Source organism: Miscanthus floridulus, chromosome 8 (genome assembly GCF_019320115.1).
Source record: "Miscanthus floridulus cultivar M001 chromosome 8, ASM1932011v1, whole genome shotgun sequence".
Classification (NCBI taxonomy): Eukaryota; Viridiplantae; Streptophyta; class Magnoliopsida; order Poales; family Poaceae; genus Miscanthus; species Miscanthus floridulus.
In genome coordinates this window covers 103,537,986-103,562,157 of record NC_089587.1, presented here as the reverse complement: position 1 = coordinate 103,562,157, position 24,172 = coordinate 103,537,986, and the positions used below count along the sequence as shown (strand labels likewise).

General features: G+C 48.5%; 1 protein-coding gene across 1 annotated transcript; it reads left to right on the top strand.

The window, feature by feature from the left end:
• Window positions 1-1,296: 1,296 nt before the first annotated feature.
• On the top strand, window positions 1,297-2,205 carry LOC136473137 (uncharacterized). Its single transcript, XM_066470826.1, has one exon. It carries the CDS (start codon window positions 1,384-1,386, stop codon window positions 1,792-1,794), a length of 411 nt encoding a protein of 136 aa, XP_066326923.1. The 5' UTR covers window positions 1,297-1,383; the 3' UTR covers window positions 1,795-2,205.
• The last annotated feature ends 21,967 nt before the right edge of the window (window positions 2,206-24,172 follow it).

Genomic DNA, 24,172 nt, shown 5'->3' with positions numbered 1-24,172 from the left:
CCCGGTTCCAATGCTGTTTGGTTGGGAGGCAGCTAGAGTGGGATCATCCCACCTGTAGAATATCCCAGGAATATTCCCGTGAAACTGGGGCGAGCTCGTCCCCGAAAATTTGCCGGGCAGAGTCATCCCACCTTTGCCGCCGTCACCTTCTGTTTCCCTCCGTGCTGGACATGGCGGATAGGGTTGCCGGCGGATGTGGCAGGATGGGCGGCGAGCAGGAGCTGCATGGGCGTTGGGATCCATGGTGCGACTAAGCAGGACCGGGCAGGTGCGGCCAGTCGGGGCTGGGCGGGCGGCGAGCTCCGGATTGGGCGGCCTCCGAGCGGGCACTGATGGCCTCGGCGAGCTGTAGACGGTGAGACAACCGGGCAGGCGAGCTCCAGCTTGGGTGGCGGCCTCCGAGCGGGCACGGACGGCCACGGCGAGCTCCTGACGGCGCAGCACGAACGACATCCAAGCGGGTGGCGCGGCGCGGCCAGATGGCCTCCGAGCGGGCGGCGCGGCCAGATGGCCTCCGAGCGGGGGGCGCGGCGTGGCCGAGCGACCTCTGAGCGGGCGGCCGGTGTTGCATGACCGCCGGGGATGGGGCCGCATCCGGACGGTGGCGCGGCCAATCTGCTGCTGCGTGCGCACGGATGAAGAAAGGGAAGGATTTTATTTATTTATTATGTATAATATAAAAGGAGAAAATAGATGGACATGTATGTAGTAAAAGAAAAAAAGATTTACACATGGGTCCTGGTGGGTTTCACTACAACAGTAGCTAACGGCGTCAATTTTCTTGTGTATCCCATTCCTATTTATTATTTCAACCAAACACAAAATGGATCATCCCGTCTCATCTCAACCAAATAGAAAATATGATGGTCTCATCTCTATCCTGCCACAGAAAATAGAGATAGGACCATCCCACCCCATATTGACTCACGACCCAACGCTACCTAAGAGAACTTACTACTTCGCTAGTTCGCTGTCACTCTCGCCCTTCCGGCAGACTAGCGCGGATCGCAATGACATGGACTATTGAACACGCTTGTTTACTCCACATACGAGGAGCCAAGTCGTAGGTGAGAAATGCCACAGAAGCACCTCAAAACTTAGCCGCGTTTCTGCGCCCCGTAAGTTACGGGAACGGAGCAACAGCAACAACCTGCATCCACGCGGCCAAATCTCCGTCGAACCCCACGCTGCGAGCGAGACCTGACCTAAGGATGGCGACGACTTGCGACGACTTGCAACGAACTAAACGAACTACAAAAGGGCTCCTGCTGCCCTGCCACTTCGCAAGCACGGCCAACAATCAACAAGCCCAACGACGATTCCTTTTCATTCTTCCTCGAACAGACATCGCTCGCGAGTCGCGACGTTTCGACCGGCCGCTGCATGGCGCTCAACTTCCTCCGACCGGGCGTACCCGGCATGCAGCCGGTGGGCGACCTCCGCACCGCCAAGTCTGCGATCTTGTTCGGGGCCATCAACGGCCTCTTCTCGCCGCCCGTCCTGGAGCTCTGCCTCTGCACCGGCGGCGGCCGCCCCTGCGACGACGACGACGCGGAGCAGAGGTACTACCAGCTCGCAAACTTTGTGCTCGCCATGCTCGGGGTGGCCCTTCTGTTCGTGGACATGGCGCTCTCACGGGCGGCCGTTCTCGCCTCGCCGCTGTGGCCGCCCATGCTCAGGTGGATGGTGTGGCTCACAAAGGCCTTGACCTGCGGCACGCTCCAGTTCGGCGTCAACCTCGTGTATTTCTGTCTCAAGATGCTGTGCGCTAGGTTCATGCTCGTTTTCGCCTGACTTTGCCGTTGTTTCCGCTAGCAGGGGACCTCTCACCATTTTTTTCATACAGTAACCTAATGCAAACTTGGCTGAAACCAGCTGAAAACACTGTTCCGACTGAATTGTTGTGAGAGAAAAACACTGTTCCGGCTGAAAAAAGAAGCCGAACAATCCATTTTTAAGAGAAGCGAACGGGGCCATGGTAATGAAGCGCGATGTGTGTGAGCCTTTTCATTGTTTGAAGAGCAATATGGTTCGCTGGGTAGTAACTAGTAAGTTTGGAAACACTGTTCCTATTGATAATGTGTGTTCACGAGCATTGCTTGATAAAATGAACTTTGCTGTGGTACAGTATCCCAAATGACTCCGAGCCGTTTATTTGTTGGGCTTTGCTGCGTTACCCCCGAACGACTGATAAAATACAGTTTGTTTTTGTGCAGTAAAAATGGCAAACCGAGAGGAATCTACTACTGTAGTCTGTAGTATTGAGCACCACATTGTCAACGTAATTGATATGTGTTGTTCTAGGCCTTAGCCTTTGAACACCAGGCTGCTGCTCAAACTATCTAAGGCACAATGATATCGGACGAAAGGGACAGAAACGAACACAGGTGGGAACGAAAGGTATGTGCATATTAATCTAGGAACTTGGGTTCCATCATCCCTTTTACAATGCTCCTGTGGAGCTCTATTTATACACATCCGTATCTTTTTACAATGACCATAATGCCCTCCTAACCACTACGATGCTTGGGCATATTCCTCTGCTCCGGAGGCGTCTTTGGTCCAGCCTGCATTTGGCCTCCCTCGGATAGCGCCCCCCTCCTTTAGGTGGGGTCCCCCTCTGTCCGGCCCCCCCTGGAAGGCGCCCACCGGGCCCTCCTGGCAGGACAACGGGCCATGGAGCGACGAAAAACCTGTAAGCAATTGCACAGCTCCACAACGATTAGCTACTGGCACGCCGAAAAGCTCCTCCGGATACCGCACTTTGCTACTGATCACTTGCTGGCAAAAGCTGTTGATGCCTTTCGCCGTAGGGATCGCCGATGCGTCATCTGGCTCGCGCGGGCGAAACGTTGGTCGAAAGCTTTTGCGCCCTTCTGGCGCGAGCCGAGTGAAAACGTCGCTGGCTTTCGCCACATGTTTCGTCGGTAGGGCTTCCGCGTCAGTAGCGGGCGAAACGCTGGTCGACCAGTAGGAGAGGTAGGGGGCCTAGTCCTTAAGGCCTCCCCCAACAATATGGTTAGCGAGATAGTGCCAGCCAGGTATGTCCAGATGCACTCCCATCACAAGAGACAAGACTCGCTGGAAAAGTTGTTCGTGTAAAACTACTGAACAGGAAAAGTGATGATTACTTATTTCCTGCATCATGCATAACAGGGCACTTGATCGATATGGAAGCGTGTCTCCCTTTTTTTCTTCATTACACGAGCGACTGCTACAGTTGATATTGAGAACACCTGAGCTAAGTTGCAGATCGCTTGACCTAGGCTTTTTTTTTTTTTCCGAAGATACAGGATTCAGATTTCAGACGAATCTCTACGTGCTGACGTTCAACCGCCAGGTAAGCCTTCACTTCACAGAAGGTAGTCTACACACTAGGGCCTCTGACGGCAGGCCAGACACTTCATTAAGTTGTTTTTTATGGAAACAGGAGGGCTTTTAGGCCCCTACTTGTATATTAAAAAACACAAAGGGTTCTATAGCAACCTTTTGGATTGCAAATAAGAAACATGCTTTTACTAACATCATAACCTCTGCTGTTATCTGGTCGTTGTGGAATTTTCGTAACAAGATGTGCTTTCAGGGTCTTGTCTGGACAGGAGAAAAAGCGGTGCTACTTTGGATTGCCAGGATGTTAAGAAGATGGAAACCAATGTATGTTCAGGACCTGGAGATCAAGGTGGACTCCGTGATTCAGGAGCTGGAGATGCTGGCCAACCGACCTCCAAGACTTTGTTGGGATGGGGAAACGCGATCAAGGTTGGAGATGTTGGATTCTCGGTCTTCGGAACAGGACTACGGCGCTGTGACTCGGCTTAATCACTCAAGATAGGAGATATCTCTTTTCTGTTTCTAAAGATTTTCTGCTGTTTGTAAGGCCTTTAGGCCATGCTTTCTGGAACCTGTTTGGATATTGGCGGGCGCACCAAAACGCTGTGCTGAACGTATTTGGCTTTAGCAATAAAGCTTGGGAAACCTCTTTGTCTTAAAAAAATGAGACTAGGGAAACAGAAAAAAGATATAGGATTCATTGGAAGTTCATTTTCCATTCTTGGAATCTTGTGAGGTGCTCCTTCTTGACTCGGCATAGCAGCGCCTCAAGCTCAATGCAGAAAATGCCTTTGCAACCTTGGATCGATGCAGGTACGTTCTTGAAAACAAGGTTGTTTCTGCTCATCCAGATTGCCCAGCTATCATGGGTTCGTAATCACGGCAAGCACCGTGTTGTTCGTCGGAGGTCGGTGTGTGGATCTTGGGTGGCTCGGACACTCAAAACAATCAAGGGACATAGGTGATTTATCCTAATTCGGGCTTCTGAGCCCTATGTCCAGCACTATAGTGTTCCTCGTGTTACAAATGCCCAATCGAGGGTTCTTATAATGATGGAATCGAGAGAGAGAGAGAGAGAGTGTGTAGCATCCGGTTTTAAAGTCAAAACCAGATACACACTATATGTGAGCCTAGAAAGTCAAATCTCATATATAGCCACAAATAAGGATAATATCAAAAGACAATACTTATTACATAAAGTATTAGTATAAGGAATATAACCTCAGAGTATAGACAGCAGAAAGACAACTCCGATCTTCAGGCGAAGACTCCAAATCCATAGGGACAACTGACTGGTTGACCATAAACCTAACTCCTCCAGACTAGCAATCTAGTACCCATCCGGGATTTTTATCCAAAGTATAGAAAAGTAAAGCAAGCGTAAATACATATCGTACTCAGCAATATAACATTGGGTTCATGAGGCTCAAAAGGTTGACACTGGTTTACTGCGATTAGCTTTTAATAGGTCATCTTTTTAAGCAATTGAGTAGCAACTAATTTATCATAAGCCCATAACCACATGATCAGGTAAACATGAATAATGAATAGCATAAACAATTAACCATTAGTGATCATCTCTACTCCATAAGGGTTCCAAGGCCGCTCGTGTCCGTGAGTACGACTGATATACCAGTTTTACACTCTGCAGAGGTTGTACACTTTCACTATGAGTCGTGATTTACCTTTTCGCCCGAGGTGATTAGCCTCTTGACCCACTACCAAGGAAGGTCGGCAGGGTTCACTATGAAGTCTTTCAAAGGTTCGTCTAACAAGTTAGGACCGCTAAGGTTTTTCCATCAATAAGCATGAACCCCCCTCCAAGGAGTGACTAACCAAAGTGCACCCTCTTGGTAGGCCAAGATCATACCTGTCGAAGCACCTCTTGCTCCATAAAGGTAACCACTAATAAGCTAGAAAAGGTCCTCATAATGAGCTAAAGCCAGAGCCATATAGCCCTCACAGTTGTACTATAAGTCCCGGATGATCACTTACAGATAAATCCTTAGGGAGAGGAATCTAGAGTATTTAAACACTCCAGCCCCCTGTTTCCATGTTGCTAAAAACCATCTTTTAGTGTTTATTGCATATACCATTAGTCAAGTTACAAGATGATGGTTGTAGTTGAGCACTAGCAAAGCTACCCAATGCAATACCCCAAAGATGTCAAGGTACAAGATATCAAATATCTAGGATATCCTTATTGGCAACAAGGTAGACACATGAAATATGAATTAAGTGATTAACAGTGAATAGGCAACAAGGATGGTCCCATACTATACTTGCCTTAAACTCATATAAGATCTTCTGCTCCAAATCTTCCAAGAACTGCTTCTGGACTCACCACGTATAGCTCACCGACTGGACTTGATCATAAAACACCACACAAGCATCCAAACAGACATGCATAACATACATATATAGCCTATTAGAACAATACACCAACTAGTGGAAAAAGGATTTGAAACAGATCTACGTATTGCTACGATCACACAGACGCGGGAAGCATGCTAATCGGAGCTATGGTTGAAAAGATACATCTACCGAAAGATTTTGCTTATAAAATAGAAAACCATAAGCTTTATTTATTTTATTATATAAAAGCATGTATATGATATTTCAGAGAAAATACTTAAGTTGAATTAAGTCAAACTTATATTTTGTTTTAAAAATCGAAGTAGAATTTATTACATGTTATTTATAAATCTAGTGATATAATTATTATTCAAGTTGGGATTTAAACCATGAAATTCTAGAGATTTTGACATAGAAAACATTGATACTAATGCGTAGGTCACGTCGTTATGAATCCAACGCAACTTGTACGGACTATTTCGGAGTTAAAATGAATAAGTCATGATTTAAACAAGTTTTCTTTTAGTTAAATAATAGCTTAAATCTACCCATGAATTTTAAATATTGAAAACATGCATAACAGTAGTATAAACACGTAGAAAACATAAATACGGTCCTAACACAATTCGAACGGGTCAAATCGGAGTTAAAATGATAAAGTTATGGCCTAAACAAGTTTGATGGTATTTCTGTAATTAAATGAACTCAAATTTGAATTTAGACTAATTAATTCTGAATTTTAAATGCTAACTGGACTGCAAGTACTAATACTCAAAGCTACAGGGGCTAAAATGAATAAAAAGAGGACTAAAAAACAATTCATTTGAACTAATTTGGACTGCGGGTTGATTCTCTGGAAATCTAGGGACTAATTCGCAAAACGTTCGACGGCTGACCGCGGCTGCTGACTGGGCAGCCACATGGTGGCCTCTGGTTGGCGTGGTGCACCTCGTGGTGTGGGCGCGCGCTGATGCCACATGCGGCACCGTGGAACGGGGATCACGTCGGGGCGACGATCCCCATGGCGGTGCCATGATTGGCGGCTCGGGAGCTCGCCGTTACGGCACTCCAGTGCACCAACCGCGACAAGAAGGGGACGAGGAGGTTCAGGAGCTCACCATGAGTCCACGACGACGGTCGCGGCATCGGAGAAGGGTCTGAAGGGGCAGGTGTAGGGTTGAGATGGCGACTAGAGGGGGTGAATAGTCATTTCTAAAACTTAATCGCGTCAGCTAACCGAAACAAGTGTGGAATTAAAACTATCGGTCTAGCTAAGACTACACCCCTCTATCTATGTTTTTAGCACCTTGCAAAGATCCTAATTAAGCAACAAAGGTGCCGGGCTAACTAGAGCTCACCTAACCAATTCTATAAGCAAGGTCACACAAACCTATGCCACTAGTATTTCAAGCAATGAGGGAGCTCCTACACATGCTAGTAATCAAAAGCACAAAGCCAGCTAAGCTCACTAGCAATGCTCAATAACAAGGCAACCAATGCCAAATTAGAGAGCGCAAATACTTAGCTACATAAACTAAGCAAAGTGACTAACAAGGTTACACAAACCAAATTAGCCAAGCAAGGGAGCTACTTCTATGATACACAAGCAAGAAGGTAACTAGTGAGCTACACAAGCTAACTAATTACAAGAGCAACTACACAAGCATGATGTATATAAATTTAATCACAAGCTTGTGTAAGGGGATTGCAAACCAACGGAAAGAACAAGGTTGACACGGTGATTTTCTCCCGAGGTTCACGTGCTTGCCAACACGCTACGTCCCCGTTGTGTCGACCGCTCACTTGGTGGTTTGGCAGCTAATTGGCATCACCTACCAAGCCCGCACGTCGGGCACCGCAAGAACCTACCCCGAAAGTGAGGGTAGCTCAATGACACGCTCAACTAGAGTTGCTCTTCGTGGCTCCTGCGGGGCGAGCACAATGCCCCTCACAAAGCTCTTCTCTAGAGCACCGCACAAGCTTCTTGCAGGCTTCGACGGAGACCACCACCAAGCCATCTTGGAGGTGGCAACCTCCAAGAGTAACAAGCACCACCGGCTTGCAACTCGATCACCTAGTGCCACTCGATGCAACCTCACGATGCAATCGCACTAGAATCGCTCTCTAATACAATCGGATGATCACTATCAAGCATATGTGAGATGAGGGCTCCCAAGCACTCTCAAGCATGGACACAAAGTCCCCCGAGGTGCTCCGCACCAGCCATGGCCAAGACCACCTTCTATTTATAGCCCCATGGGCTAAACTAGCCGTTACCCCTTCACTGGGCAAATTTTAGGACGACCGAACGCGCCGATCAAAGTGACCGGACACAGGACCTTAGCGTCCGGTCAACGGATGCTTGCCACGTGTCACCACCGTTCAACCTCAGTCGCTTGATCTCAACAGTCAAGTGATGACCGAACGCAGCTGCTCAAAGCGACCGGACGTAGCAACCCCAGCGTCCGATCATTTCCAGTAAGGTACCAGTCACGACCAGACGCGTCTGGTCAGTCATGATCAGACGCAGCATCAGTGTCCGGTCCTTCACCAACCTTTTTGTGTCGCCTACGTCACCGTTCGTCAGCCTGACCGGACACACCCTGCCAGCGTCCGATCACTTTCAGCGCCAATGTCGGGTCGAAGACCGACGCCTGCACGCTCTCTACCGCCACTGATCGGACACAGGACCCCAGCGTCCAGTCACCACGTGACCAGCGTCCAGTCCACTTTGTGAGACCCTAGCACCATTGGACTATCCGCACTCTACGGGTGGACACTTTGCCGGTGGAGTTTCTAACCCTTCTCGTCTCCGTTTCATCGCCGAGTTGATCCACATCAACTCTAACTTCATCTCCTTTATAAATGTGCCAACACCACCAAGTGTACACCACCATGTGTATGTGTGTTAGCATTTTCACAATCATTTTCCAAAGGATTAGCCACTTAACTTGCCACGCCACTCAATCCTAGCGACGATGCAAAGTTAGATCACTCGAGTGGCACTAGATGACCGATATGCAAACAAGTTTGCCCCTCTTGATAGTAAGCCATCTATCCTAAACCCGATCATCAACTTCTCTACACACCTATGACTGGTGAAATGAAATGCCCTAGGTTATACCTTTGCCTTGCGCATTCCATTCCATCTCCTCCAATGTCGATGCAACACATGCACCAACACGATCAACAATGATATGATCCACTTCATATCATCATGTGATCTTGCTGGTTCATCGATCTTGACCTCACTTGCTTTTCACCGTTGCCTTCGTCCATCGGCGCCAAGTCTTGCTCAAGCTTCACCGCCACGTGGTCCATCGCTCCAAAGCCTTCAACTTGCCCTTCACGCTTGCAACTGGTCCATCAAGCCAAGTCATGTCTTGATCTTCTCCACCTTGATCACATGACTCAATGTCATGTCTCATTTGCAATGAGCTCCTTCATCATCACATGTGTGAGCTTTGCAACATCTCCAAGCCATTTTCACCTTCATGGCATATGTTGCTCACACACATGTTCCTGTGGACTAATTACCTGTGTATCTCATATAAACACAATTAGTCCACCTAGGTTGTCACTCAATTACCAAAATCACACAAGGACCTTTCAATAGGTCAACAACGATGGCGAATGGAGAGAGAGAAAAGGGTGCAGGTTAGGGAAATCCGAGCAACGGTTGACCAAAACGACAAATTGATGATACCTACAGCTCCGGTGAGTGACGATGGATCTCCGAGAGGCGTCGGTGACGGCGTTAGCGGCACTGGAGCGGTGAATTGCGATGGCGGTGGCGAGCTTGAGTGTTGATGGGAAAAGGGAGAGATGGAGGGGGTCCGGCTCGGGTTTTGTAGGTGGGCGGTGCTGCGGTAGATGGAAGGGAAACGGGAGGCTCGGGCATATTGGTCGCCTGCCCTGCATGCGCGATGACGGCGACTTGCCGTGCATGGCGTGCACCATAGCCGGTGGTGAAGAAAGGAAAGGGTGCGGGGGAAGGAATGGGAGGGAGACGACGGGTGCTGACGAGAGGGTCCCGTGTCACAGCGAGAGGAAGGAAGAGAGAGCAGGCGTGCGGCGGTTGACGGGTGGGGCTAGCGACACAGTGAGAGGGAGAAGGGAAAGGAGCACGTGCGGGCGTGACGCGCTGCGGTGAAGGCCGAAGCGGTCGTGGTGCCTAACTGGGCCGCTGCCTTGCGCGCGCGCGTGGAGCGAAGCCGAAGCAGGCCGATGCGGGAAGGAAAGAAGGAAGGGAGGAAGGGCGTGGAGCAGGCCGCCGAGCAGGCCAGGCCGAGAAGGGAAGGCGCGGAGCAAGCCAGGGGGAGAGGAAGCGTGGGCCTTCGGGCCAAAATGAGAGAGAGGAGCTTTTTCTTCTTTTTATTTTGTTTCCTTTTATTTCAAAGCACTTTTCAAACTCATTTCAAAAGCATTTGAATTTGTTTTGAATTTTGATCAAAACCACACATCACAATAAATAAAATGCAACAGCATGTATGCTCACACATGTTACTACCTTATGATAAATTTTAATTTAATACAAAATTATTATTTCCTATGTTTTCATGAGCACCAAGTATTCATAATTAAATCATCCTAGCTATATTTTCAAATGAGCAAATTTTAGGGTGTTACAGAGAGAGAGAGAGAGAGAGAGAGAGAGGGGGAGGGAGTGGTAGAGGATTGCACGGTGCTATCCTAGGGTTTTGGCCGATTCATGCTAAGTTTTCGTGAACTAATCCCCTTCTACGGGAGCCCATACCTCCCCTTTATACCGAGGAGGGCATGGGGTATAAAACGGGTAGATCCTAACCTAGGGCTTCTTGCCTTGGGCTTCTATTTGCTTCGTTTTGGCGCCACTAGGCCCTTCTTTGTCGTGTAGGAGGAGGCCCTCTAGGCTTCCTTGACACGCAAGGATCCTCCCCTTGCCCTGAGGGGCTGATCAGCGGGCCCAGAGCCCTCCACTCCGCGGGGTTGAGGAGTTCTTTGTCCTTATGCGTCATGCCCTAGGCCAGGCGTAATCCTGTCGAGAGAGTGGCCGACAGTGCCTCGCGTCTATGGAACTGGACGGCGGTGTGGTGGTTCTGCGCCTAGCAGATTTTGGAGCTGGCTTCTATCTTGGCTCGGGACGCTTGTTTGGCCTGAGCTAAGATTTGGGACTGCCGCCGGAGCAATAACTTGGTTGGGGCTCCCTTTGGTCGGGAATCCACATGCTCTGGCCAAGACCCGAGTGACAGCGGTCTCGCCTTCTTAGTCTTGCCTCTCTGATATCGAGAGCCTCCTAGCGGAAGGGCTATTTATGGGCTGTCGAACCATCCCTTTTCTGCCATAGGGTAGGAATTGATCCCTATGATGGAAGTTATATACTATATAACATAGGCCTTATACACGCAAGCAGTGGAGAGCATACAAAGGTTTTTGAAATATTATTTCCATGCGCTAGAACAAAACCCCTTCTTACCGCAAGCTTTTAATATGGGCGGGATCTATCATTACGTGCGACTATCTCCACAAAAGAACGCAATCCTCACATTTTGAGGAGTGAAACCATTCAAACTGACTAAAATTATATTAAAAACTACTAACACTCATTAGACAAAACAAGTATCATTAGATTAGTTATAGAATATATATATTCATGAACTTTACTACAGCACGGGCATGCAGTAATTAAGAGCACCGGATGCATAGTCTATATTTGGAAACTATTACCGGCCACCTTCCATATTTGGCTTGCGGGCATCATCGCGCACCTACGCTACTAGACGCAGGTGATCCGCTTGCGCCTTTGGACCCAACATCTAGAAAACCGCACAAAAAGTAAATAAACCAGTTACACGTGCCAATATGCCATGGTCAACGTGGCTGGTGCTACTACCTCTTTGGTCCGTGTGCGTCGATTGAATACCAGGTCTCATTTAGTTGGTGAAATTTTTTGGAAAATAATACTGTAGTATTTTCGTTGTTATTTGACAATTAGTGTCCAATCATAGTCTAATTAGGCTTAAAAGATTCGTCTCGTGAATTTTGTCTAAACTGTGTAATTAGTTTTATTTTTTATTTATATTTAATGCTTCATGCATGCGTCCAAAGATTCGATGTGACGGGGAATCTTGAAAAATTTTGCAAAATTTTGGGAACTAAACAGGCACCTAATGTGTTAGGGCACGTACGACGTCCGTCTTTTTACCGTCGGGGAGATGTCATTTTTACAAAACCCCCCTCGACTCAGCTAAGAGATGGGCACGCCATCTCTTCGCGAAGAAACGACAAGGGCTTGTGCTCGCAAGTCATATCGCCCGCTCCAGCACCGTTGTACGATGGGGGCTCGTGCTCCCAAGGCATATTTGAGCACCTTAATTTATGAGTCTACGCAAGAATTAATTAGCTTGTAGATAGCCTAACAGACAACACATTGTATAAGTTGTCTATATTGCTGTCTATATGTGACATGATCGGTATTTACAGACGACAGCCGTCTAAACTGTTGAGCGTGCCCTTACTGGCATGCGGGCGTGTGGCCCGGTGTCCCTCTGAGTCGGTGCTTTCCGTTGTTTCATCGTCAGATCAGATCTGACAGCAGCGAAGGCGTGCACTCTGTCACGCTAACGCCTGCGTGACCAAAAACTAGTATCTGTATTTTTATAATAAAATTATTTGAAGACATAAATGCTAATATTATTTACTATAAATTTTATCAAATTTAAGACCGCCACTTATTTCATAATTGTATTCTTTTATGAACAGATGCAGTACTTAATCTGTCTTCAAGCCGAAACGAGAAGAAGACTGTGCTTGTTTTGACATGAACCCTTCCCTATCCATCGGAAAGCAGGCAGGGTGGACTAGGCTGTGTCCACTCCTTGTAGGCTTTTGTAGATGAGATGATGTCTGAGTCCCAAATAAATGACCATTTGTCAGCACTCTCTGTGAAGGGTGTTGCGTCAAGGGAGTTTTGAAGTAGCAGTAGCTGAGAGAAAGCTTCATTAAGTGCCCTGTGTAATCTGGGTCACAGCTCCATTTTTTAGAATTGTTGAATAATAAGCGCCGAGAGACCCAATCAGATTCGTAGTCTCGTACGTTCTCCTTGTATCACCAGAGTATATTACACCATGGTGAATTGGTGATCGAGTTGACGTGCCCTGGTCATTTCGCCCTTTTAGGCCTGTCAATTTTTAAGTTCAGATCCCATCATTTCCACTGGCTCGTTTCCAAACGACTGAACTCAACCGCTCTCAGTCCCGCGCGCACATTCGCTGTCATGTGTCTTTCAACAACCTTATATTTTCGGAGATGGGTGCAGGGAATGAGGCCTCAGTTCGGTTGCTAGGTAATCATTTCGTGGAACAACGATTTCTACCTGGATTGCTTAACTAATTTATATAACTTTTCATCAACTGGAATAATTTGTAGGTGCATTTCTGGGGAACCGAATGAGTCCTATAGGCTAGCAAGTAAGGCCATGTTTATAATTTATAGTATTTTTCTCTCACAATAAAACAGTTTCAGTCGGCTTATCAGCCGGCTTATGTATCAGCCGAACAGAGCCTAAACCTCCACATATAGATTTAATGATATGGACAATTTGACAATTCGTAACAGCTGTATAATGAAGCTTATATACGTGGGTTATCAGGCTAGCCTGCTTACGTCCCAAAGCAAGCACGAGAAATTAAAACATAGAGTAAAGTACTTGAATAGTTCAACTGTTTCAGAATATACCTAGTTTTTCGCGAGCGTGTCCTCGTGACACGTATTTCATTAAGAAGAAGTAGAGTTAAACAGGTTACAACCAACTTAGGTAATTCAAAGATGACCCAACACGTAAAAAGAGAGAAAGAACAACGAAGGGGAAGAACCCACAACCCCAATACCCTACTAGTCAATCCTACGAGAAGATACATCAATGCAAAAGCTGCCTACAGAGCGGACCAGGCCATGGTGACAAAGCATCCACCTAGAGAACTCAAAGAACTAGCGACAACGGCGGCAAAGCATCCTCCTGAGAGGATCAAGGCAGCCTTGGCGGCAAAGCATCCGCAAGGTGAACCAACAGCAACGGCGGCTAAGCATCCGCCTAAGAGGATCAGCGCAACCTTGGCGGCCGCGCACACTCGACAGCAAAGTATCTGGCAAAGAGGGGGGGTCTAGAACAGCGACGGCAACAAAGTATCTACAAAGAGAGATGCCTACACAGATATGCAACAAAGTATCTGCCAGATAGCGGACCAAGGACAATGACGGCAAAGCATCCGCCAGAGACCAAGCGACGGTGGCTAAGTCAAGCACTCAAGTAGGACAGACCACTACGGAGAACAATAGGCACACACAGGAATGGCGAGAGGTAGAACCAGCGAGAGGAACAAAGGACCGAGTGAAGGTACGGTGGTAGGAGCACAACAATGACGCCTTAAGAAGGGAAGTGACATCCACGGACGCCACTGGCACCACTATCGTTGGACGAAGTGTCATGCAAGGATTGCCTTTCGGCCAGGATCGATGGCAAAATAGAATTTTCAACGACGCCTCCAAGGAGGTAGATGACGCAGGCTGCGACACCGTCGCCGGACCGGAGTTGAGGCCGGGCAAGGTTTTCACCCAAATTCATACGCGAGCCCTCGACGCTGCACATCGCAGCTCCACCACGACCAGCAGACATCAATGCGCCACGCCCGAGAAGCATAGACGGCCCAGGCGTGCCTGCTGCTGTTGCGGCATCATGTCGAAGACAACATGCTGCGCGTGCACAGGGATAGGACGCAGCTGCCGCCTCCGACCGCCACCGCTCATAGCCTAGCCGGTACTGCGCCGAGCGTACGTCGAGGAACGGGTGCCGTGGCGACGCGCTGCTGTTGGAGGCCGCCGTAGCGGTAGAGGCGCCTAAATCACAGTAGGCAGTAACATCCTCCCACGCGTCCTCAGTGCCCGCAAGCGGAGCCCAGCGTCCCCGTGCAGCACAGCAACACAAGCACCGCGACGGCCCCTACGACGCGGCTCCACGCACACGGCCGAGGCCCCGCACCCAGCGGCTCCCCACGGTCGGCGCGTCATGCATGCGGACGTAGGCAGAGGGTCCGAGCCTAGGCAGCCCAACGCACGCGACTGAGGCCCCGCGCCCAGCGCGTTAGTCAGGCGGACATTGGCGAGGGGGCCAGAGCAGTCGCCGCTGCCTCAGGCCGAGTGCACGACAGGGACGGCTAGATGACTATCACCTTCGATGGATCCGGTCTCCCCTAGCATGGATCCAACCACCAGAGGCACGGATCTGACAGGAACAAGCATAGATGAGGGATTTTAGGGGTGTGGAGGGAGCAGATTCGGTGGTGATAGGGGAGGGAAGGATGAAGGAGGGGGCCTTTTTTGAGCCCCATCCCCCTGGCCGCCGCCACCACCTGGGAGGAGGCGAGATGCCACAGCGGCGGCGACCAAGCTAGCTGGCGGACTCCCTCGAGTCGCCTCCGAGGGAGACAATGCGAGGGAGATGCCTAAGCGCTCTGATACTAATGTTTCTGTCAGAATATACCTAATAGTTGAGCCAGATGGCACAGGATTGACCCAGGAAAAATTGTGTCACAGGGCCGACAAGAACACCTAGCGTACGGGTGACTGCCAAAAACCTTCCGCATTCTACACACCTATGCAAAGATAAACCCACGAGGACAAAAATCTACGGATCCCCCTCCTGCAAGCTCAGACTTGACCTCTCCATTGATAAAGGGCCGCATGCTTAGACGCGGGCCCCGTCCATCCGGAAGCCACACGTCCCACTCCGCCTCACTACTGCCACCTTCCCCCGCCGTGTGCCCCATCCCACGTCGCATCCCATCCGCCGCTGCACTACGCTCCATCACCTGTCGTGCCCACTCCACCTCGATGTGCCCCATCCCTCGCCGCATTGAGGCGCTGCCGAGGTGCTTCCGCTACCGCAGTTCCCCACCAGGAAGGGCATGGCCACCGCGATGTGCGATCTCAACAAGGAGATGTTGGCTGAAAGCATATGTTACAAATATATGTTTTTAAGTGTTTTAGAGATATGTTGCAAGTGTTTCATATGGATGTTGCATATATTGGAAGTGTTTGTATGTTGCAAGCGTCTATTCGAAATGTCTCATTTGTTTCAGACGTATGTTACAGATGTTTTATCTGAATGTTGCATATGTTGCAGTGGATATACACATATGCTGCAAGCATATGTTTCAAATGTTATATCTGTTCGAATCGTATGTTGCAGCAAGTGTTTCATGTTGCAAGTGTAGACTGCCAGCATTGGTTTTGACGAGTGCGGCAGGGCCAGGCTGCAGCCACCGATGCGGGGAGGAGGCACAAGCCGCCGCTGGCGGTGTGGGGAGGAGGTGTAGGTCGCACGATGTCGGTGTAGAAGATGGCTACACGATTCCTCAGCCGAAGAGTCCGACACGGTGGAGGTGGATCGGCGCCCAACACGTCCACACGGTGATTAAGCCAGGGGCGGGGGTGATCATTCGGGCGGTGTGGGCGGTCCCATGTGCGTGCGTGAAACGGTGTCAGTGCGGGTGGCGTGCGAATCTAAGCTAACGGGGTGGAGTAGACGTTGGCGAGCGTTTACCTAATAGTTGAGCCAGATGACACAGCACTGACCCGGGAAAAATCGTGCCACAGGGCACGACGAGAACCCATAGCGTACACCTTCTACACGACTATACAAAGATAAACCCATGAGGACAAAATTCCATGGATCCCCCTGCTGCAAGCTCAGACCCCGAATTTTTTATTTTTTGGCCCTTTTTTGGAAGTTTTCATCTTGGCGCCATCATTGGTGGCGCCGAGCTTACACGTGTCGGCGCCAAAGGGTTTGGCGCCTAGGTCTTGGGCTGACATAGGCGTCGACACACACGTGGTGGTGACTTGGCAGCTACCTAGGTGCCGTAGATCTTGGCGCCGAGCTTGACGCCAAGATCATTGGCGCCGTACGCTGTCTTAACTCCCTTCCTTTGTCTTTTCCTCTCTCTCTCTCTACCGCTCCCGAGCCAGGGTGCCACCACTGCTGCCGCACCGCCGTGCCCGCCGCCGCACGGAGCCCCAGCCGTCCTGTGCTCGCTATGCGGAGCACTGACCGTCCCACGCCCGCCGCCCCTCCCGACCAGCGCCCGCCGCACGCCGCCCCTCCCGCCGTGTTGGTTGCCCGCGTCCCTAGCCTGCTCACGCTGGCTCACCGCACGGAGCCCCAGCCGCCCCACGCCCACCGCGCGCCGCCCCTCTGAAAGCTCTAGTTTAGTTTTGGTGAATTGATGAAACCCTAAGTGCTAACTTAGTTTATCAAGTGATCATGAGATAGGTAGCACATTCCAAGTGGAGAAGCAAATGAAGATCATGACATGACGACGGTGATGCCATGGTGATGATCAAGTGCTTGGACTTGAAAAGAAGAAAGAGAAAAACAAAAGGCTCAAGGCAAAGGTATAAATTGTAGGAGCCATTTTGTTTTAGTGATCAAGACACTTAGAGAGTGTGATCACATTTAGGTTTGATAGCCGTACTATTAAGAGGGGTGAAACTCGTATCAGAATGCGGTTATCAAAGTGCCACTAGATGCTCTAACTCATTGCATATGCATTTAGGATCTAGTGAAGTGCTAACACCCTTGAAAATGTGTGTGAAAATATGCTAACACATGTGCACAAGTGATAGTGATACACTTGGTGGTTGACACATTTGATCAAGGGTGGTGAAGTTTGGGAGCAAGGGTAAGAAACTCCACCGGCGGAGTGTCCGGCCGTAGAGTGCAGACAGTCCGACTGTGCCACCGACGCCCTAGACAGAAAAGACGGAGGTCACTGATAGTGATCAGACGCTGGCCTCGGTTGGACCGGCGCGTCTGGTCAGGTGTAACAGTGAAGACGCTGGCGTCGGTCAAATGACCGGACGCTGGGTCGCTCTACGACCGGATGCTGGCAGGGTGCATCCGGTCAGTGCTGACGTACGCTGACGTGAGGCACACAGGGGAGACATTGAGTGACCGGACGCTGGGTGAGTCCAGTCGGGAATGACCGAACGCGTCCAGTCGTGAAAATTCACGTTTGGAACCTTACTGGAAACGACCGGACACTGAGGTCCAGCGTCCGGTCACTTTCTAACTGACGCGTCTGGTCATCTCTTGACCATTGGGATCAGGCGAACGGTATTTGAAGTAGGGGACACGTGGCATGAATCACGTGATCGGACGCTGAAGGCCAGCGTCCAGTCGATCGGACCAGAGCGTCTGGTCACCCCGCGCTGTACCTAGTGTAGGGGTACAATGACTCTATTTTGTGGGGGCTTCTATTTAAGCCCCATGGCCAGTTCAAGCTCACCCTCTTGGCCATTTGCATTGACATAGCAACCTTGTGAGCTTAGCCAAAGCCTTTCCACTCATCTTCATCATTGATTCATCATCTTTGTGAGATTGGGAGAGAATCCAAGTGCATTGCTTGAGTGTTTGCATCTAGAGGCACTTGGTGTTCGTGTTTCGCTGGGGATTCGCTTGTTACTCTTGGTGGTTGCCGCCACCTAGATGGCTTGGAGCAGCGAGGATCGTCGAGCGGAGGGTGGTGATTGTCTCCGGCTCCGATCGTGGTGATTGTGAGGGATTCTTGACCTTTCCCCGACGGAGCGCCAAAAGGTACTCTAGTTAATTGCTCGTGGCTTGTGTGATCCTCATCTTGTGTTGGTTGTACGGCACCCTATTGAGGGTTTGGCGTGTGATGTCAATTAGCGCGTGAACCTCCAAGTGAGTGAATCGCCACAATGAGGAGTAGCTTGCCGGCAAGCAAGTGAACCTCGATAAAAAATCATTGTGTTCATCCTTGATTCCGAGGTGATTGGTCTTTATTGTTATTCACTCTTGTGATTGATTGGTTCCTTCATCTACATGCCGGTATAACTTTCTTGATCACTCTCTTTATATTACCGCAAACTAGTTATCAAGCTCTTTAGTGTAGTTAGTTGTGAGAGCTCGCTTGGTTGGTTGGTGTGGCTCTTTAGTTAGCCTTTGAGAGCACACTAACATAGAGTAGTGTCATAGTTATTGAGTGATTAGATTCTACCTAAACTAGAATTGTGGTAGGCGGTTTGCATTTTGAGTAGGCTAGCGCAACACTTGCTTCGTCTCATAATTGTCTAACCCTTTTGTTAAGTGTTGTTGTAGAATTTTTTATTAGGCTATTCACCCCCCCCTCTAGCCATTAGGACCTTTCACCCTCCCGGCCCACGCCCTCGTCGGCCCCCGCCTGTCGACCGCACACGGCCCCAGCCCGCTAGCGCCGCCTCGTCTGTCCTGGCTCGCCGCATCCGCTGCGTGCATAGGCGCTCCCTCTGGCGACCCCGGCCGCGACACAGCCCCTGCTCCTAGCGTGGCACGACCTTGTCGTCGATCCCGTCCTTCGCGTCCCCATCCTACTCCGGTCCCGACGTCCGCGTCCGCGTCGTATCCCCGGCCTGCTTCGCCCAGCCACGACCACGGCCCCTGCTCCGGCATCCGCGAGCCTGCCACTCCTCGCCCATAGGGGAGGGGCTGGTGTCCTGTTGCAAGGCCGCAACAACCACCAGAGCTCTGTTCGCCTCCAACGTCGCGTGCTCTATTCGTTGCATTGACTTAGACATGTAAATTTTTTTAATATGCAATGTAGGTACTTAGTTAGCTTGAATTGTAGTGCTACTTTGATTATTTGGTAGTTTCTAGTAAATTTGATGATGTAGGTAGTTGATTTAGTTAGTGAGATAGATATAGTTAGATAAATATAGTTAGATAGCTAGTGACATAGGTACATAGATATAGATATTAGATAGCTAGTCGATTTAGTTAGTGAGATAAATATAGTTAGATAGCTAGTGACATAGTTATTTAGGTAGGATTTAGCTACGTAGTTAATAGATTGTATTTATATACTTAGGGTATGGTTGGTTAGTATGTATTAGAGAGGTACTATATAGCAGCTACTTTGAATAAACGAACTGTATTTCAATTTTTATTTGAACTACTAGATAAACAACCTAGTGAGCATATATCATGGAGGCACCGTGGAAAGAGATCGCTATGGATATATTGAGTTTGTTGACATGCAAAGCATGCCTGTGTTATTCAATGAGAAGCCTTCATTTAGTGAGTTAGTTGCAAGGGCTCGGGAGGAGCTACATTGTCGTGGAGCTGATGATGATGGCATCGCAGTGGAGGGTGTACTTCACCTAGGTTCCCCTCCCAACATCCTAAGGAAGATGATCCCAATTGGGTGTGCAAACCAGTGGGAGAACTATGTGAGATCGTCTATGAAGTGCCTGTTCTAAAGTTTGGACGTGGTTATGTGTCGGGTGTTTGTTGATCCCATCCCTCATGGGTTTTTCCCACCAATGGGTCAGCAGGCACACTTTGACCTCCCGTCCCGGAACCTGATATGGATGTGGAGGTTGCACCTACGGTTCCCGATGCTCAATCTGCCCCCAATGAGCTAGTTGGAGATGCTTGTTAGACTCATGATGTTGTGGCAGATCCTCCTCATGAGATCCCTTTGACACATAATCATCCGAGTAAGTGTCTTATTCGCATGGTTATTGGGAGCTTACCCCCTTCCTTACATCTATTTTTTCATTCTTTCTCCATTTTGCTACTTATATTGCAGAAGACATTCCTAACAATGTGGATGTGCCCCCTGTTGCTGCGCAAGTGCACTATGGAGATGGATTATGTGGCTCTAATAGTGTTGAAATTATGAATGATTTGGAGTCATATGAGATGGCAAGGGCTCTTGATTCTGATGATGATCGCCCTATTGGAGAGCTGACAGAGAGTGATGTTGAGATGCTGAGGTGGACCAGAGGCATGAGGAGCTTGGCCTGTCTCAGCTCTAGGACGCTCCCTCGACTCAGCCTACATAGCCTTCAGGCACTAGGCGATGCCGTCCACCTGACCCTTACACTCCAGGCACCGACACTCTTGGTCACAAGGGTAAGGGTAAGACTAGGAGGCAGTGAGGGTTTGTGGTAGATGCTATTATGTACTATTATGGACTTTGTGGACTTTCATTATGAACTATTGTGGACTGTATGGACTATTATTATCGACTATGAACTACTATAGACTATAATTATGGACTATGTGGACTATTAATATGCTCATGTATATGGTTTTAGATGAATATGGCATATATTTGTATGTTTGAACATGTTGTATTGAGGTTAAATATTCATCTCATATTTGTGTATGGATTGCATCAAAAAATAGGAGAAATTTTGCCAAAATTTTCTGCCTAAAGTACGTATTAATCAACGCCATCAGTTTTTTTGGTTCATTAAGTAATCAATTTGTTTTTGTTATGAGTATGCATGTATGCCTCTCGGCCTACCGCATTGGTTGAGATTATCTTTTCTTTCATGCAAAAGAACCGAACATGATTATATACCACATTGGTTGAGATTTTCTTTTCTTTCCTTCCATTTTATGCAAAAGAACCAAACGTGATTACATACATTGCATGTGTGTGAGCCAATCTTGCATGCGAGTGGCCGAGCACTGAGCCGCTGAGCAACAGCGGAGTAGACTAGCGGGCAGTTACGTTTATGTCATCGTCTCCAATTGCAGTTAGTAAAATAATGTAGCATTTACAGTGATTTGTCATGTCACCGTCGAATAGACTTTTCAGTGTCCTTTGAAATAGTGATTAAAGTCTAAAATTGAATAGGCTTTTCAGTCATGGAATCTAGGCTCTACAGTGTCCTACGATGTAGGCTTTTCAGTGATTCTGAGTAGACTTTCCATGAGCATTTACAGCACAATACAACGGCTAGCAAACATGCCTCCGCCTATATATACGTGTTCTAGGATGCATTGCTAACCAAAGGGAAAGCCAAACTAGTATTCGGTTTCGTTGGAGTAGGAATGTCTGGAGGGTCATCTAGAGGAAAGGGTTTTGAGAGTGGAAGAGGAAAGGGAGGACGAAGGGAACTCCCATTGTGTGGGAGAGGTCTCTTGGGCCTGATTTCTTTGAGGAACCAGTATATCAGTTTCTCCCCGAGAGCAAGAGTGATTTCACTAAAGAGTGCCCTCTCAGAGGATACGATAACATGAAGGAAGATTGGCCAAAATGCATGCATAGTGAGGACTGCTTAGTGCAGATGTTCACCGAGGGAATCGACGGAGGTCGTCGCTTCTTCAAATGCCCACGAGCATGGGTAATTGCTATTACATTTTTTTGTTAAATATGTTTCTTGAATACCCTTATAACTCACAAGACATACTTATTGTAGTCTTCCGAGTTCGAAGAAAACTATGGGTTCACTAGGTGGGTCGATCCTCGACCAATTTATCCGCATCAGTAGTACATCTACTACCTGCAGGACCAAATCTTTGATCTACAAAGGGAAGTTAGCAGCGGGTACAAGAAAGACGAAGACGACAACAACAACAATGGTGCAAGTTCACAGGAGGCACTTTGCAATGATCTATATTGCACCTGCCCTAATCACAAGAACAAGGGGCCTCCGTCGTCACCCCCCCCCACCACCACCACCACCAACAACAATAGGAGGCTACTGTGGAGAAGGTGTAACATAATTTGTTATGTGGCAACACTACTAGGACAACCCTATCTTATTCACATGGCACATCCATATGTTTGTTGTTTGGTTTAATTACCTAAGGTATGTTAGGTTTAGTCAAAGGAACTATGTACTCTTATTTGATACATGTTCTCACATGCCATTTCGTGTACTTGTTGTTCGCTTCAATTACGTAAGGCATGTTAGGTTTAGTTCAGGACCTCTGTACCCTAGTTCGGTACATGTTCTCACATGCAATTTCATGTGTTGTGTGTGTTGAATTATATAATGCCCTACTTCGTTAGATTTTGTTTGCAGCACGTGATCATATTTCACTACATCCGCAATATTAAACTGGGTATTATTACGTTCGCAACAGTAGACAATATTGTTCATGAATAAACCATAGAACTAGCAAGTAATGGAGACTACTGAGTGCAACAAGGCCACTTTCCCTTCCTCAGGGCATCGAAATTCTCCTCCATCGCTGCTTTCGCTCAGCGTGCATGCTCAAGCTTCTTCTCCCTGTACGCATCAACACGCCTCCTTTCCTCCTCTTCCTTGTGCTCCTTTTCTGCAGCCTCCTCTCCGCATCTCTTCTCTATCATCTCCTTGTCCTCTGCCTTCCACCGCAACAGTTTCTACATCCATTCCTTGTCTTCAGGCTCGATCTCAGTGTCGATCCACTACTCAAAATCATAGAGCGGTGGAGAGGTCTACAACAAATGCAATTGTTACAAAACAAAAAAATCATGCAAGATGTCATATGACATAAAATAATTATTACACATCAATTCGTCACCATCTTGTTAATACGGCGCTGACGAAGTGTAGGCTCAAACGTAAAATTGGAACACATCCAATACCTCTGTCTATACATGTCCTCTTCGTCAGACTTGGCTACCTTGCAAGGATCGTCGCAAAAGCACATGGGCACTGGAACACCACTAGGCAGAGGCAATGGATCGAAGGCATTTTCGGTCATCCGGACATAACTATAATTTAGCCATTTTCGTTCTAAGAACCGAAAGCAATTAACATTAAACCCTACACCTAGGATTTTCCATTTGATCCACAACAATGAATCAATAACATAACAACGTGCGCTGAGGTTATCTTGGTTTGCTAGATTTTTCATGTCTTGGCATCCTACGGTTGTATAATATAAATATTAAAATTCAATGAAACCCTAAGTAATGACGATTCTTAAGTTAAAAAATCCAACTAATATATATCGAATCGATGTAAAAAAACAAGGAGGGAGCGAGGATACCTTGCTCTCGAAGATCTACGGATCAAATCAAAGTTTCCTAGGTCCAACATGCCGATTCGTGAGGTAGGGCGAAGTGGGGAGAGAAAAAACCCGAGAGGGAGGAGAAAGAAGAGAAAGAAGGCTAGGGCAGCTAAGTTGGGCGCCGGGTTAGAACACCACTCGACTCCAGGATCTTTGGCGCCAAGCTCGGCGCCAAGATCCATGGCGCCGAGCTGGCTGGCAGGTCAGCGTCCACGCCGCCAACGTGGCCCTGACCTAGGTGCCAAACCCTCTGGCACTGAGACGTGTAACCTCGGCGCCACCAACGATGGCGCCGAGCTAAGGGTCCAAATTTTGAAAGCATACCTGCTGGGACATATTTGTGAATAACTTTAAAAAAAAACGTGCCAAAAAATAAAAAATTCGGCCTCAGACCTGACCTCTCCATTGATAAAGGGTCGCGATCCCTCCATTTGGCAAGCACCCAGCTGCAAACCCAACTTCCCGGCCAGGCCACTTCCCTCACCCGCTTTGCACGAACGGCTTGTCCGTCCCCCCCTGGTTGTGCACATGACCTCGCTTCTGGGCGACGGACGACGGTGTTCAGCTCGGCCCTGCTGCCTCTCGTGCTTCAGTGGATGGTCGGCTGGAACACCAAGGTCTTGATTACACGAGCAAATGAGCAATGGCAGAGCA

Excerpts from the sequence above, each read along its gene's own strand:
- LOC136473137 (XM_066470826.1), top strand. The coding sequence starts at position 1,384 with ATGGCGCTCAACTTCCTCCGACCGGGCGTACCCGGCATGCAGCCGGTG.